This window comes from Otolemur garnettii, unplaced genomic scaffold (genome assembly GCF_000181295.1).
Source record: "Otolemur garnettii isolate 467f Iridium unplaced genomic scaffold, OtoGar3 scaffold00013, whole genome shotgun sequence".
Taxonomy (NCBI): domain Eukaryota; kingdom Metazoa; phylum Chordata; class Mammalia; order Primates; family Galagidae; genus Otolemur; species Otolemur garnettii.
Genome location: NW_003852408.1, coordinates 29,177,416 through 29,194,676, shown reverse-complemented (window position 1 = coordinate 29,194,676; position 17,261 = coordinate 29,177,416). Strand labels below are relative to the sequence as shown.

General features: G+C 39.7%; 1 protein-coding gene across 2 annotated transcripts in view; it reads left to right on the top strand.

Annotated features, from left to right (window-relative positions):
- CDK15 (cyclin dependent kinase 15) overlaps positions 1–17,261 on the top strand; it is a 79,338-nt gene that overhangs the window by 25,197 nt on the left and 36,880 nt on the right. For both annotated transcript variants that reach the window (XM_003785033.1, XM_003785032.1), the window contains exon 9: positions 9,735–9,828. In XM_003785033.1, the coding sequence (XP_003785081.1) occupies positions 9,735–9,828 (94 nt within the window). The remainder of the gene's footprint in view (positions 1–9,734; positions 9,829–17,261) is intronic.

Sequence of the window (17,261 nt, the reverse complement as noted above, 5' to 3'; positions counted from 1 at the left end):
TCATCATAGTCCACTGCAACTTCAAACTCTTGAACTCAAGCAATCCTCCTGGCTTGGTCTCCCTAAGTAGCTGGGACTTCAGGTCCATACCACTATGCCCAGCTATAGTTTTTAAATTTTATAGAGACATGAGGTCTTGCTATGTTGCTCAGCCTGGTCTTGAACTCTTGGACCCTAGTGAACTTTCCTCTTCAGCTTCTTAAAGTGCTAGATTACAGATGTGAGCCACCATGTCTGGTTAACTTTTGTCTTTTATTTCTTGTAGAGACAGGATCTTGTTATTGTCCAGGTTGATCTGAAACTCCTGGCCTCAAACAATCCTCTCACCTTAGCCTCCCAAAGTGCTAGGATTATAGGCATGAGTCACCCCACCCAGCCCTGGCTTGGAATTTTTTGTTTGTTTGTTTTAACCTTTATTCAAATTAATATAAGGGTATAATTTTTAGGTTACATTTTTCTCACTTCCAGGGTAAAGTTCCATTTATAGAAGAGCCCCTCACCCAGGGGGCATGTTATACACCCTCAGAGTGTGCACATTAGGTGAGATCCCACCTCATGCCCTCCCTCCCTCTTCCCTCTGTGCCCGAACTGGACTATATTAGTGTTTTATTGTTCTTATGAGCATGTAATTGTTTATATATTGATTTCATATTAGTATGGATTATACTGGATATTTATTTTTCCATTCTTGCAATACTTTACTAAGAAGAATGTATTTCAACTCCATCCAGGTAAATGTAAAAGATGTAAAGTCTTCCAAAAATGCTGTATTAGTTTGCAGTCCCACTGTCTTGGAATGTTTATGTGTGAAATTTATTTGAGGCCTTGAGGTGGTTCCCTCAGAGAGCATTTGCATGTGATAATGGCAGGTATATTTTTTAACAAAGAAATTTGTTATTATTGTATTTTACTTAAGTATTGATCTACCACATAGATCTTGATTTCTTAATACTAGTCTCTACTAAAAAGATTTAGGAATTTTTAGAGAAATCACTGATTCTAAATCTGGGGCAGGACATGTACTAGATGGGCCTGGAACATCTTGTTGGACCAGAAAATTTTCTTACAAAGTGATCAAAAAATGATGGGAATATGTCACAAGGACATGGGAAGAAGCTTGAATAGGCCTTTGGCCAAATCTGAGACAATTTGATTATCAAAGTAAAGTGAGAGTAATGGATTAAGACCCATTGAACAAAATAAGAATCCTTAAGTGCGTACTGAAGCCAGCGCGTTAACTAGTTAGATAGGACAGGAAGCTCTTCCTTATGGGAGAATCCCAACCAATAACTGGAGAAGAAAATGACAGAGTTAGAAAATTCACTGTTTTGCAACCAACATAGTGTTAATTGGTTGACGTAAGAATCATTAATGCTAAACTAGAAGAGGAAAGTTTGATGAGGGTTAAGAGATTCTCATCTTATCTTATATATTGAGTTTCCATAAGTTCTTATCAAGCCACCCTAGTCTTGTCGGGCATGGTGGCTCATGCCTGTAATCCTAGCACTATGGGAGACTGAGGTGGGTGAATTGCTTGAGCTCAGAGTACAAGACCAGCCTGAGCAAGAGTGAGACCCTATTTCTACTAAAAAAACAGAAAAATTAGCTGGGTGTCAGGAGGATTGCTTAAACCTATGAGTTTGAGATTGCTGAAAGCTCTGCTGATACCACTCCACTCTAGCCTGGTAACAGAGTGAAACTCTATCTCAAAAGAGAGAGAGAAAGAAAATAATGGAATGAAAGTGGCAAAACAATGGATGAATCTGAAAGATATGAGAGTATTTTCTAATCTTCTTGCAACTTTTCTGTAAGTTTGCAATTATTTCAAAATTAAAAGTGCCAAAATATTGCAAAAAATCTTGTTTTTGTTTGTTTGTTTTACCAAAGCTAGGGTAAGAAGCACTGTCCTAGTGCATGTTCAGTATTTGCAATTATTTTGTGTATGTTCAAGAAGACTGTGCATTCCCTAATTGTCAGGTATAGGTTATTGTGCATGTTCAAAAATTAAAACATTGAAAACTATTCATTATTCTTTCATGTACTTTAGATCTCATTTTTGGAGTAATTTTCCTTTCTCCTGAAATAAATCTTTTATAATTTTCTTCAGTGTAGACCTGTTAATGGCACACTCTTTGTGTTCCAAAGATAAACCCTCATTGTTGAAAAGAAGCTCAACTGGGGAAGCAATTTTAGATTGCTATTTTCTCTCCACATCTTTTTTTGAGACAGAGTCTCACTATGTCTCACTATGTAGAGTGCTGTAGCATCACAGCTCACAGCAACCTCAAACTCTTGGGCTTATGCAATTCTCTTGCCTCAGCCTCCCAAGTAGCTGGGACTACAGGTGCCCACCACAACACCCGGCTATTTTTTGGTTGTGGTTGGCCCAGGCTGGATTCAAGCCCACCAGCTCTGGGTGGGTGTGTCTGGCGCCCTAGCCACTGAGCTACAGGCACTGAGCCTTTCTCTCCACATCTTAAAGATGTGATTCTCCTGCTTTGTCTTCCACTATTGCTGTTGAAGAGTTTCCTTCATTCCTTGTTGAAGAGTTTCCTTCATTCCTTTTGCAGGTGATCTCTCATTTCCTCTGGATGTTTTTTTAGAATTTTTTTTTCTTTTTTGCCTGTCTTATTATGCAACTTTCACGATGTGGCATCCAGTGTAGATTTCTTTTTATTTACCCTGTTTGGTATATAATGTGCTTCCTCCATTTATCAACTCATGTCTTTCATGAGCCATTTTATTTTTGAATGTCGCCTCTATCGTCTCTATTCTCTTTTTCTCCAACTCCAGAGGGATATTATTAGACTGTATTCTTCTATTATCCATCTTTCTTATTCTGTCCTTCATATTTTTAATCTCCTTGACTTTCTGTGCTACAATCTGGCTAATTTTTTCATCTACTCTACCAGTTCTTTAAGTTTTTCTTAAGACATTTTTACAGCTTATACAAAACATTGATAAGTGTTTCACAAATCTAACCATGAGTAATAATAATGCTTACAATATAAAAATCCAACTGTAAGGCCCCGGTGCGATGTCTCACACCTGTAATCCTAACACTCTGAGAGGGCAAGGTCTGTGCGTCACCTGAGCTCACAGGTTTGTGACCAGCCCGAACAAGAGGAGACCCGGTCTTTAAAAATAGCTGGGTGTTATGGCTGGTGCCTGTAACCCCAGCTACTGGGAATCGGAGGCAAGAGACTCTCTTGAGCCCAAGAGTTTGAGGTTGCTGTGGGCTGTGATGCCACAGCACTCTACTGAGGACAAACAAAGCAAGACTCTGTCTCAAAAAAAAAATCCAATTGTAAGTTAAAATTATTGTTGTTACTCTTATTCATTATCATTGTTGTTTGATAAAATTACAAATGTAATCTAGAAATAGAACAATAGGCATCTTCCATTTGTTCAGGGTATTTACATTGAGGTACTCCTCCCCCCATTTTTCCCCTTTGGAGAATGATCAGAGGGGACTGAGTAGGAAGAAGATTTCCAATTAACAAAGGATAAGAAGGAAAATAAATCCTATTCTGTGAGGCTGAGGCCATGCAACCCCACAGAGTCCAAACTGAATGCCTCTGTGGAGGCCGATGACAGTGGGTGAGCATGAGCTCCTTTGTCTTAGAGAAACCAATTATAACATGCAGTGTAAGCGTCCTTCCTTCACAAGAAGCCTGGTGGCAGCAGTGTCTGTGGGGGGCCCACAGCAAATGAACAGGGGCTGTGGTTAATTATGAAAAATGTGCGAGTAGGACGTATTAGTTATTCCCAGAGCTTACAACCAATGTTCTCTAATCTCCTGGTGTCTTTTCTTCTTTATGCTACCTTTTCAGACCTTAAAAGGTTCTATTAGGGCCTTCAGGGAGAAAAACTCAGGGTTTTAGGGTGATTACACTGGCGTCGTTTCTCAATCTGTAATTTGCACTGTCAAAATATACATAACATTTACTATTTTTAGCCATTTTCAAGTGTACAACACAATGATATTTAGTATATTCACTGTGTTGTATAACCATCACCACTCTACACCTCTAGAACTTTTCCTCATCTGAACCTCTCTACCCATTAATCAATAATTTCCTATTACCCTCTGTCCTCAGCCGCTCATGATCACTATCCTACTTTCTTTTTTTTGTTTTTTTTTTTTTTTGAGACAGAGCCTCAAGCTATCCCCCTGGGTAGAGTGCCATGGCATCATGCTCACAGCAACCTCCAACTCCTGGGCTCAAGTGAGTCTCCTGCCTCAGCCTCCCAAGTAGCTGGGACCACAGGCGCCCGCCACACTGCCTGGCCATTTTTTGGTTGCAGCCATCATTGTTGTTTGGCAGGTCCGGGCTGGGGATTCGAACCCGCCACCTTAGGTGTATGTGGCTGGCGCCTTAGCCGCTTGAGCCACAGGCGCCGAGCCTATCCTACTTTCTAATCTCTATAAATTTGCCTATTCCTGGCACCTCATAGAAGTGGGGAATCATGAGATATTTGTCCCTTTTGTGTCTGGCTTATGTGCTTATCATAATATTTTCAAGTTTCATCCATATCGTACATGGTACACTAAGTTTTCAAGAAGGATTTATTTTGGCACACGAGGTCCTCTGTTCAGTACTGCCTTCGAGCAGCTGCTGGTTTTAGGACTATGGGAAGTTATTTCTGCCTGAGAGATTCTTTACTGACAGGTTGCTCCCTGCAAACTTCCAAATATAAAGAGTGATCCAGAGAAAAGCAAATGGAAATGTCATGTCACTGCAATAAATTATGTTGTTCTGAATTCATCTCCACAGTAAAAAATGAAATACCGATCCGTTTCTCCAGACATTTTTTATATGCTCCTTACACCTCTGAGAAGCCTAAAACTCCTGAGATTTTTTTTTTTTCTCTCCAAGGATTGCCTCAGGAATTTGAGCAATCTTTTTCTCTTTTACAGAAGAATTTGTTCATGCTCAGAATAGAGAAAAAGTTAGAAAGAGGGCCAGAAAAAACAGAAAACATGTCAACTGCTTCCTCTAACTTCACCGAGAGACCATAGTTGGGGCAATCAAATGCCCCAGTCTCTCCCTTCTGAGGGGTTCACTGTTTAATGCCACCTTGTCTTTTTGTTCTTCTGCATGTAAAGTTCCCCTTCATCTACTTGGGCTGCCCCAAGGGTTTCTCCACAGAGCAGAAATCCTCTGAGAAGCCTAAAGATATGTAAGGTAAGAGGAGCCACAGGAATGAAGATTTAAGAACAAAACAGAATAAAAGGAAATCGGAGCTGGTTCTGGTTCTCTATCTGGACTTGAATGTTGAGACTATTTAAAATGTTTGCTTAAGGCCAGTCTGGGATGAGCAAAATAGATGCTAGCCACACAATTTGTATTCTTAAGTTTAAGCAGCAAATAAAAAAAAAAAACAGTTCTAAAAGACAAATTACAAAAAGGAAGGTAAATTGTATCATTTTTAAAGAACAATGCTTACATATAGAAAACATCTTTTATCTTTGAAACATAAAGTGTGCAGACTTATATTGTTATCAAGGCATTGATATTTATGGTACTTATGCATATTTAAGGTAGTGAAATAGAATTGATTTAGGACTTTTGTCTGTGCTCAAGGCATGCACAAGTGCACACATGTACACACACACACTGTATATTCACAGTGAGTGACTATTTGAGTTGTAACTTTAGACTCTAGATTTGTCGGAGGATGGTTTCATCCTACCCTGAAGTGCAAATGGAGAATTTCAACCATATAAACCAAATATGAGCATTTTATCACTGGAACACAAATATCTTGTGTTACTTTTTTTCTTTTTCTGAGACAGGTCTTACTCTGTCACCCAGGTTGGAGTGCAGTGACATGGTCATAACTCACTGTAACTCCTGAGAGGCTATTTTTAATTTTTTTTTTTGAGACAGCATCTCACTCAAACAGTTGCCCTTGGTAGAGTGCCACAGCATCATAGCTCATGACAACTTCAAACTCTTGGGCTCAAGTGATCCTCTTGCCTTAGCCTCCCTAGTAGCTGGGACTACAGGCACCTGCAACAACACCTGGTTATTTTTAGACTTGGGGTCTCGCTCTTGCTCAGGCTGGTCTTTCTGAGCTCAGGCAATCCACCCATTTCAGTCTCCCAAGGTGCTAGGATTACAGGCATGAGCCCACCTGCTGGGCCTTAAAATATTTTTTGTGGAGATGGGGTGTCAATATGTTTCTAAGGCTGGTCTGGGCCTCCTTCCTTCAGGTGACCATCCCCCCTCGGCCTCCTGAAGCAGTGGGATCACAGGCATGAGCCACCACTTCCAGCCTCTTATGTTACTTTATAGTACTTTGTATAATGGCCTGAATTCTCTAGTTTTTGCCAATATAATTTACATAACTTTGTATACCATCCTAGTGGTATAGAAGATGAAGGACACTAAGAAATTGTGTAACGAAAGGCCTTCTTGGTTCCCTACAGCTGCCAGTATGAAAAAGGAACAAGGTTTTTCTAGGCCATGAAAACCTTTGAGGGGAGAAAAAAATCCCTACATCTAGGAATGACTATATTTTTTGAACCATGTTTAAAATGCATTCAAGCCTTCTAGGGGATTGTGACCCCCTGAAATTTCTGAAAGTTGTTTGGGAACTAGATCAAGGGTTGGTTGAAGTCTTTAAAAGCCAATACATTTCCATTTCTATTTTATAACCAAGTAATAAGCCAATTACGTATATGTTTTATATACACACATTTATTTTTCACTTTAAGATAAAATGGTCTGAAGCATTTCAAGTGTATATGGAGAAAGCAGGGGGGCCAGCGTGGAGACCATTTGGCGGGGTTCACCAACTAGGTTTCCCAGGTGGCTAACCTCTCAGCTGACCATTGCTAGCAACCGGGACACTTTGTCACCATTTCACAGTGTTCCATCAATTTTATTGTCCTTCATGTATCGTTTCATTTATTCTTATTATATCCATTGTTTTAAAGATAGGAAGCAAAAAGAACACAGATACTAGTTACAATACAAGTTAATGAGGAGGTTTAAGATCACAATAATTCTCCGAGTTCACTTCAAGATACTCTCTACCAAATGCATGAGTTGCATTTGTCTGAGCAAAATTCTTGTAGCTCTTATCAAGATGTTTCTTACAGCAAAAATTAGTAAAAGGAAAAACATCTGGCTGTTATACTCAAATTGTCCTTAAAAATTGGGAATAAAAACAACCTATTATTTGAGGGAGGGAAAGTTTCTGGCAAAATGCAGCCTGATCTCTCTCTCTTTTTTTTAAAACGAGATCCTAAGAAAAATCTAGTTGATTAAATTAAAACCAAATATTAGGTCATGAAAACAATTCTTGTCTATTCTGATATGAGATGATACAGCTAAATCTCAACCTTCCTTTAACATATATTCTGTCCCCAAACTAGACACAAGATGAAAATTGTTCTTAAACCTGACTGTTGAGAAATCATTTGCTTTCTTAGCTGGGTGCAGTGCCTCACGGCCTGTAATCCTAGCACTCTGGGAGGCTGAGGCGGGCAGATCGTCTGAGCTCACAAGTTTAGGACCAGCCTAAGCCAGAATGAGACCTCTAAAAATAGCTAAGCATTGTGGCGGGTGCCTGTAGCCCCAGCTACTTGGGAGGCTGAGGCAAGAGAATCACTTGAGCCCAAGAGTCTGAGGTTGTAAGCTGTGAGCTGTGAGCTGTGACGCTATAGCGCTCTACCAGGGGTGACAAAGTGAGACTCTGCCTCAAAAAGAAAGGAAAGAAATTTGCTTTCTTCTATACAATCTTTTTCTTTTGAGACAGAGTCTAACTTTGTTGCCCTCAGTAGATTGCCATGGCTTCACAGCTAACAACAACCTCAAACTCTTGGGCTCAAGCGATTCTCTTGCCACAGCCTCCCAAGTAGCTGGGGCTATAGGTGCCCACCATGATGCCCAGCTATTTTTAGAGATGAGGTCTCACTCTGGCTCAGGCTGGTCCCAAAGTCATGAGCTCAGTCAATCCACCTACCTCGACCTCCTCCTAGCGTGCTAGGATTACAGCCATGAGCCACCTCGTCTGGCCGTCTCCTATACAATTAATTAAAAGTTAGTTAAATAGCATGTGTCTACAGTCATATGGAAAAAAGTCAAAATTATCATGTGTAATAAGCACATGGATATTAAAGACCATATTTTAAATAAACTTGGTAATAAATCTGTAATAATATGGTTATACAAAGATGTTTTACTTACATTTCTCTTCTTTATCATTCTACATAAAAATGGTAAAATGATGAAGGGAATTTGCAAAATTATGAGTTATTGAGAAAGGGATTTGTAGTAAAAAGAAATTGGGACCAGATTGGCCCATGGGGATAATATCTATAATCAGTCACCTGAACAATTTTTATCACTCAAAAGACTTATGAAGCCAGACACGGTGGCTCCTGCCTATAATCCCAGCACTTTGGGAGGCTGAGGTGAGAGGATCACCTGAGGCCACGAGTTTGAGACCAGCCTGGGCTGCACAGCACTGCACTCCAGCTTGGGCAACAGAGCAAGACCCTGTCTCAAAAAAAAAAAAAAAAAATTATGAGAGTAAAAATGTGCATTAATAATAGCCAAGAAATCTTACCCCTTCACGTCCCTTGTGAATTAACCTTCCAGTTTGATCACGTAGGAAAGAAAATTTACATGTCATTCTATTTAATCTATTTAAAGATGTACATTTTCTGTTAAATCAAGAAGCATCTTATAATCAATAGCATCTTACAGGGGACACCACAGAGGGTGCAATTGTGACTTGTTAGGACTGCATGTGTGTGAACATCAAATGACCTGGCCTCAAAACCTTCATGATTTAAAAAAACAAAAACAAACCAAAAAAACCTTGCAGGGGGTGTCAGTGACTTGGAATCAAACCCTGCAAGCAAGGCAAGCAAGAGAGCTTTCTCCTTTTTTCCTTTTCTAAACCCTGGGAAGCAAATGGTTGTGGAGAAGGAGTGAATCAGACATGTTTAGCAGCGTTCTTTAAGCAGGAGTCAAAGTAACCTAATGCTATGTCCATTGCAAGCCAGTTTAGGAGCTCAGTACCAAGGACTGTTCTTTTACGTATTATTTTAAGAAATGCTACATCATCAAACTCTTAATACAGAGGATGATAATATGGGTAAACATAGATATCAAAGAGTCTAAGTCAAATGCTGATGTGAAAAAGTTTTAGGAATACCTAAACCAAATTATTTTACTCAGTGTTGCATTTTTTTTGCATGTACAAATATGATACATGAGAAAATAATCTGTATCTAATTAAACTTATTACAGTTTATTTATAAGGAAGTATATTTATTTAAACATATTGGAAGTGTAAACATTCTGATCATGTCATAGTTTAGCTGGTAGTTTTTTCTTTCTCAGTGATACATATTAATCAAATAATGATGCTTCTTACAATGATGGCACCTTGGATTCTGTGAAAAGGGGTATGTAATTTGGGGATGTAATACTTTCCTCTCTTCTCATAAAATGAGCTTAAATGACCTAAAATGTTGGCTAACAATATGGTGTTCCTAACTACTGCTCATTGTATTTCATTTTAACAAAAAACTGCAGGCTGTTTTTATTTTTGTTTGACATAGGGACTGGTTTTTGGCTCAAGACTTTTAATATCATAGTCCCTACTTAACTGTCCCTGAAGTATTTCTCAGGAGGAGAAATTCTGGCAGTCCAGTTTTGCTTGTGTGATTTCTCTGAAAGTGTCGGGTTCACTCTTATTTCCTTTGCTAGGGGTGCAGGCTGCATCTTTATTGAAATGTTCCAGGGTCGGCCTTTATTCCCCGGGGTTTCCAACATCCTTGGGCAGCTGGAGAAGATCTGGGAGGTAAGAGAACATTCTGCTTAAGAAAATAAAATAGCTGGGTGGTGCCTGTGGCTCAAAGGAGTAGGGCGCTGACCCCACATACTGGAGGTGGCGGGTTCAAACCCAGCCCTGGCCAAAAACTGAAAAAAAAAAAAAAGAAAAGAAAAGAAAAGAAAATGCTGCATCTCAAAGTTTGAACCGAATTTGCATGACTGAGCAATGAAACAGCCCCTCTGCTCTGAGATCCTGAGTCAGATGGTAGGCTTGTGGAGACTGGTGACTCGAGGCAGGAGCCCCGGGAGTGGGATCAGGAAGCCCCATCACCTGCAGCAGCCCATGAATAGTCCCACTGATGACGTCTGGATCTCTTGGGCCCCATTATTACTTACCATTGTCTCAACCTCCCAGGACAATTCTGCCCTTTCTACTTAGCCAAGTCCCTGCCTTGCCACCTCCCATTCTAATTCTACCATTTGGCCCTGGATCTCTGTCAACTGAAGATAAGGCGCTAAACTCTCCTAGAAGCCCGATAAAGCAGAGGCTTCCCACCCCAGTATGAGAGAAGCTGCTATTCATCCTGCTCATCCCCAGCCGAATTTCTAAGGTGTCGAGGTGCCTTTGTGCGTGTTTCTATTTCATCCCCCCCTTTTTTGTTTTGTTTTGTTTTGTTTATTTTCCTTACACAGCACTGTTGTCATAAGATAGACATTTGTATATTTCGTTTCTTTGGGGACTTTTAAAATTGTGGTAGAATGTACATAATAACATTTACCATCTTAACCAGTTGTAAATGGGCAGTTCACGCTGCCCATTCCCAGAACTTTCTCCTCTTCCCTAACAGAAGCTCTGCACCTATTAAATAGTAATTCCCCACCGCCCCTGCCTCCCAGCACCCAGTAACCACTAGTCTACTTTCTATCTCTACACCTTTGCTTATTCCAGGTACCTCATACGAGTGGAATCATAGACCATTCGTCTTTCTGTATCTGGCTTATTTCACTTAGAATATCTTCCAGGTTGATCGACACTGTGGAATGTGTCCATCTGCTTTAAACCAGGGTGGAGAGCACTTTATCATTTGCTATTTTGGATCCTGCTCCTCATCTTCTGGCTAAAATAAAATATACTTTGTGAAATTAAGACATTTTATAGAGATTAATCATTGAGATTAAATTTTCTTTTGGACGCATAGGAAGTAGTATGAGGGAAAACTGGGAAGCATTCACAAATGAAAAAGCATTTTTCAAAGATGTTTTCCTTAAAACTCCCATGTTAGGCAAATAAATGCTATGTTCAAATAACATCATTGGAATAATATCATCTCTGCTGGTGGGAAAAATGCAAAAGCTTGTCAGTCGAAAGACGTGGTTTGAATTCTAGCCACGTTATAGCTAAATGAAGTGGATAGGCTATGTGGTCTCTCTGAACTTTAATTTTCTTTTCTGTAAAGTGGGTGTAATGGTAACAACTTTCTAATCTTGCTGTGGGAATTTCATAACATTAAATGTATAGCAAGATCCATGCACCATAAGTGCCCCATAAACATTTTTCTTCCTCTTTGATGTAAGTTGTGGTAGAGATTTTTCAGTAACCTAACTATAATAAGCATCACCTGATATTTAGCCTAATTTTTCTTTTCTTCTATCTAGTAGTATTATTTCTTGTCCACAATAGAGGAAGCACTGGCTAGATCTATATAAATACTTTTTATATACTTAAAGAGTTTTTCCTAATCATTTAACAACACTTAATGGTCACTCACAATAAATAAATACTCTACAAGCTATAAGCCAATGAAAAAAGAAAGAAAAAGAAAAATACAAAAATATGATCTGTATTTTCGAGTGTTGTTCACTCTAGGTAAAGTGATGTGTGAAGTATAAATAAGTATGAAACAAACATAAGCTACATATACTTGTAAAAGAATGTATGTGTAGATAGTTAATATAAATTGTAATACTGAAATAAGATGTGCTATTTGAAGAGTTGTGTATAAACAGATTTTAAAAAAACATTTCATACTATTTCTATTTTTACTTAATTATTTTTATGTTTTTGAGACAGTCTCACTCTGTTGCCCCAGGCTAGAGTGCCATGGCATCAGTCTAACTCACAGAAACCTCAAACTCCTAGGCTCAAGTGATACTTCTGCCTCAGACTCCCAATTAGCTAGGACTACAGGCACCTGCCACAACACCAACTAACTTCTCTATTTTTAGTAGAGATGGGGTCTTGTTCTTGCTCAGGCTGGTCTAGAACTCCTGAGCCCAAGGGATTCTCCTGCCTTGGCCCCCCAGAGGGCTATGATTATAGGCATGAACCGCTGTGCGCAGCCTTTGTACTATTTTTAAATGACTATGCACTTACAAAGCAATCATTTTATAGTTCTTTGTATTTAGCACAGCACTTAGAAATCATAGAACACAAGCAGTAGGATAGATATTGTCCAAGACCTGATGACTCTCTAGTTACCAGTTCAAGTTTCTGTGAATACCCATGGCACTCCAGCCTGGGTGACATCGCATTTGGAGACTGATACTGGTCATCTGAAGGATATTTTAGGCAATTTAGTAAATGAAAGAATTTGGACTTGAATTTGAACAAAAATTACTAACAAATGAGTGATACACACCAGAAACAAACATTTCTCAGTGTAATCAGTCCAGCGGTTCTGCCCAGGAAGCTATGTCCATGTCTACCATTATCCTGACTTTACTACACCAAGTCAAAGCAACTTTATTTTGACATGTATGACAACTGCACAAATTTAAGACAAGTAAATGTATTAGAAATAATAATGGGTGAGGTGTGGTGGTTCACACCTGTAATCTTAGCATTCTACGAGGCCAAGGTGGATGGAATGCTTGAGTTCAGAAGTTCAAAACCAACCTGAGCAAGAGCAAGACCTTGTCTCTGCTGAAAAATAGAAAAATTAACCAGACATAGTGACACACGCCTGTAGTCCCAGCTGCTTATGAGGCTGAGGCAAGAGAATCGCTTTGAGCCCAAGAGTTTGAGTTGCTGTGAGCTATGATGCCACAGCACTCTACCCAGGACAGCAGAATGAGATTCTGTCAAAAAAGAAAGGAAGGAGGAAGGAGGGAGGGAGGGAGAGAATAAGGGAGGGAAGAAGGGAGAGAGAGAGAGAGAGAGAAAGAAAGAAAGAGAGAGAGAGAGGGAGGGAGAGAGGGAAAGAGCTGGAGGAGGGAGGGAGGAGACAGGGAGGGAAAGGAAGGAAGGGAAGGAAGAAAGAAAAGAAACTAAAGAAAGAAAAAGAGAAAGGTAAAAGGAAATAGAAAGAATACTGGTCTGGAGTCAGAATTCATGGTTTTGAACACAGCTGTAACTTCCAGTATGAGGTAGAACAAGTCATGTAACCAACCTTTCTGGCTCTCAGTATCTGAAATTATATTTGATTCTCTGGCTCTGTGAAGTTGTGACTTCTTAAAACAAAAGGTAAAGAGAATATTGTAGCTTCTATCTTTTTTCTCTTCTTTGTGGAGATGTGATCTTGTTATCTTGCCCAGGCTGGGATGCCATGAGTATTCACAGATATGGGTCATAAGATATTGCAGCCTCAAACTCATATGCTCCATTGATCCTCTCACTTCAACCTCCCAAGTAGCTGGGACTACTGGCATGTGTCACTGTGCCCAGATCAACTTTTTTAGTTTCCACGTCTGGCTTATTTCACTTAGTATTATCTGCCAGGTTCTCTATATTGTCACAAATGATGGTATTTCCTTCTCTTTTTTAAAGGCTGAATAGTTTTCTTTTTCTTTCTTTCTTTCTTTTCTTTTCTTTTCTTTTTTTTTTTTTTTTTGATACAGAGTCTTACTTTGTCACCCCCAGTAGAGTGCTATGGCATCATAGCTCACAGCAACCTCAAACTCTTGGGCTCAAGTGATCCTTTTGCCTCAGCCTCCAGAGTAGCTGGGACTACAGGCACCTGGCCACAATGCTCAGCCATTTTTTTAGAGATGGGATCTTGCTAAGTGCATCTGCCCTTGAATAGTTTTCCATTGTGTGTGTGTATATATATATGCCACATTTTCTTTATCCACTTATCTGCTGATGGACATGAAAGTTAATTCCATATCTTGGCTATTGTTAATAATATTGCAATGACCATGAGGGTATAGATATTTTTTCAACATACTGATTTCAGTTCCTATGGATGCATACCCTGTAGTGGATTGGTAGATCATAGAGTAGTTCCATTTTTAATTTTTTCAAAGAATCTCCAGACCATCTCCCATAATGGCTGTAGTATATTTCCACAACAGTATGCAAGCATTTCCTTTTTTCAATATCCTTACCAACACTTATCTTTTGTCTTTTTCATAATGACCATTCTAATAGGCCTGAAGTGATATCTCCCTTCATTCACATCATGATTAATTCACATCTTTTCGTATCTATTGACCATTTGTATGTCTTCCTTTGAGAAATGTCTATTGAAATTATTAGTCTATTCCTGCTGCTATAACAAAATACCTTAGACTGGGGAATTTATAAAGAACAGAAATTTGTTTCTCACAGTTCCAGAGGCTGAGAAATCCAAGATCAATGTGATGCCAGAATTTCGTCTTATCTCCTGGCTGGCTCGCCAAATCTGATACCGGACTTTCAGGTTCTTGGTCTTGGTGATTTGAAGAATAAATCTTGCCACAGATCAGTGGCAAGACAGAATTTATTTACAGAAAACAATACAAAAACACTACAGTTCCTGGTAGGGAGAGAAAACCCTAGTCAGGAGAGAAAAGCTCTCTCTGTTTTTCTCTCTCTGTCTCTCTCCGTTTAGCGGTATATATAGGTGCATGGGTTGCTTCTATATGAGGCCAGGAAATGAATGGACACAGTCTTTTCTGCTGGGGCAAGGTGAATAATGCATGAATGAATGGACACAGTCTTTTCCGCTGGGGCAAGGTGAATGACTGTACTAATGAATGGACATAGTTCCTTCTGCTGGGGCAAGGTGAATAATGCATTAATGAATGGACACAGTCTCTTTAGCTAGGGCAAGGTGAATGACCATACTAATGAATGGACATAGTTTCTTCTGCTGGAGCAAGGTGAATGAATGTACTAATGAATGGACACAGTCCATTCACAGAACTGAGACCTTGGAAACTTACATGAAATTGACTAGGGCATAGGAAATGGGGGTTTCCATATTTAGTCATAAGTGTAAAGGGGAAGAAGACACCAAGGTGCCGGTGTCTCCCCAGCAGTTGTCTGGTCCCTTTGGCTACTAAAGCCTCCGGTGGGGCAGGGAGGCTCCCCTCCTTGCCTACGCTCCAGCCTACTGGTTCCTCTGCCGGCTGCCGCGACACCAACACCGCTAAGGCGGAGGCGGCAGGTCCTCCAGGCCAGCTCGGCTGAGCTGGCTGGGGCGCCACCTGTCCTGTATCCAATGTGGCAGTAGGTTCAGTGTCTAGTGAAAGCCCAGACAGATAGATGGTACCTTGTTGCTGATTCTTCCAGAAGAGATGAATGTTGTGACCTCATAAGATGGAAAGATGGAAAAACAAAAGGGTGGTTCCCTCCGGCCCTTTTATAAGGTCATTATTCCCATCTGTAGGTTGTCTGTTAACTCTGCTGATTGTTTCCTTTGCTGTGCAGAAGCTTTTTATTTTGATGTATTCCAATTTGTCTATTTTCCCTTTTGTTACCTGTGAAGCAGCTTAGAAAATTATATAAATTACAAATAGTCCCAGAGTTTGCATTTTCTGGCCTACACAGATGAAAGCAGGAAATCTATTTCAAGTTCTATGATATTTGATGTTGAAATTGCTTCTTTGAAAGCAATGGGCCCATTCTAAATTTCTTAACCACAATTTTCCTCCACATTTATACTAAGATTTCATTCTGAGTAATAAAGATATATTGAGAAGTCCTGAATCTTTGTTTTACCATCTTTCTGAAATGCCTGTGTTTGTGTGTATGTGTGTGTGTTTACATCTAAATAACTGTCATCACTTTGAACCAATTTTTAAAACTCCAGTTCTTTTGAAAGTGTCCTTTACAAATAATTCTGCATTCAGTTCTAAAATCAGAAAAAACTATGAAGACTTTAAATCCATTAATCAAAATGCCTTTAGTTTGCACCCTAACAAAGGCAGATAAACAGGCCCAGAGGTTCACTATTGTTTAAAACATAGCACTCACTCACTAGCTGCCTTTTAAGAGCCTTCAGGGAGGGAGTAAATCACCAATTTTTGGTTTTTAGTTTCCCAGACAGTGAAGGGGAGATTTAGTAATTTCCTCAAGTGAAAAATAATTCAATAACTTTCAAATAGAAACTGAGCATCAAATTTCCAAATAAAGCATACTGAATTTTGTTTAAACATTTAAAATATCAAGCTTAAAGCTTTGAACACAACGTTAAAAAAATTGGGGATCCTTGTTGTTGGCTTTGGTAAAATGTAAACAAAGTAACCAATAATTCTGGGACATTTCATCAGGGAAAACATGAACATACTGGTGCCTACTTCCTACATAGTTTTCTCTTGTTACCTTTGCTTTCTTTTCATTGTTCTTTGTCAGCTAAGAGAGGATGTACCGATACAGGGGTCACAACTACTTGTTTACACATGCATCTGTGCAAGTACCTACGATGAAGGTTAAAAAAGAAGAATTAGCTTCCCATCCCCTGGCCCTCTCCCACAAAAGAAGAATTAGTCCAGTTGGCTTTTCAAAATGGATTCCAGGATTCTTAGTGTTCCCTCAGGCTCAGCGTGTTTGAGAGGAAAAGTCTGTAATCCTCTCAGTCACTTTACAGTTTGTTTAGGAAATGGATCAAAGAAGGAAGATTTTACTGGGTGGCATGATTTTTTATTTATCTGGGGGGAAAATAGTACTTCTTTTGTTTGAAGACAGACTTAACAGGCACCAAAAAGAATACTTCTCAGCCAGAGTCCTAGTTAGCAAGTTGATGAAAATAAGATTTTAGAATCAAGGCTGGGTGCAATGACTTACACCTGTAAGCACTCTGGGAGGTTGAGGCAGGTGGACTGCTTGAGCTCAGACCAGCCTGAGCAAGAGTGAGACCCCCATCTCTTAAAAAAAAAATAACAAAAAACTAGCCAGGTGTAGTAGGAGGTACCTACAGTCCCAACTACTTGGAAGGCTGAGGCAAGAGGATCATTTGAGCACAAGAGTTTGAGGTCGCTGTGAGCTATGACATCATGGCACTATACCCAGGCCAACAAAGTGAACTCTGTCTTAAAAAAAAAAAAGAGGGATGGCTCAGCTCCAGTAGCTAAGTGGCTAAAGTGCCAGCCACATACAACAGAGCTGGCGGGTTTGAATCCAACCCGGGCCTGCCAAACAACAATAACAATAACAATAACAATAACAAAAAATAGCTGGGCATTGTGGCAGGTGCCTGTAGTCCCAGCTACTTGGGAGGTGGAGGCAAGAGAATCACTTGAGCCCAAGAATTTGAGGTT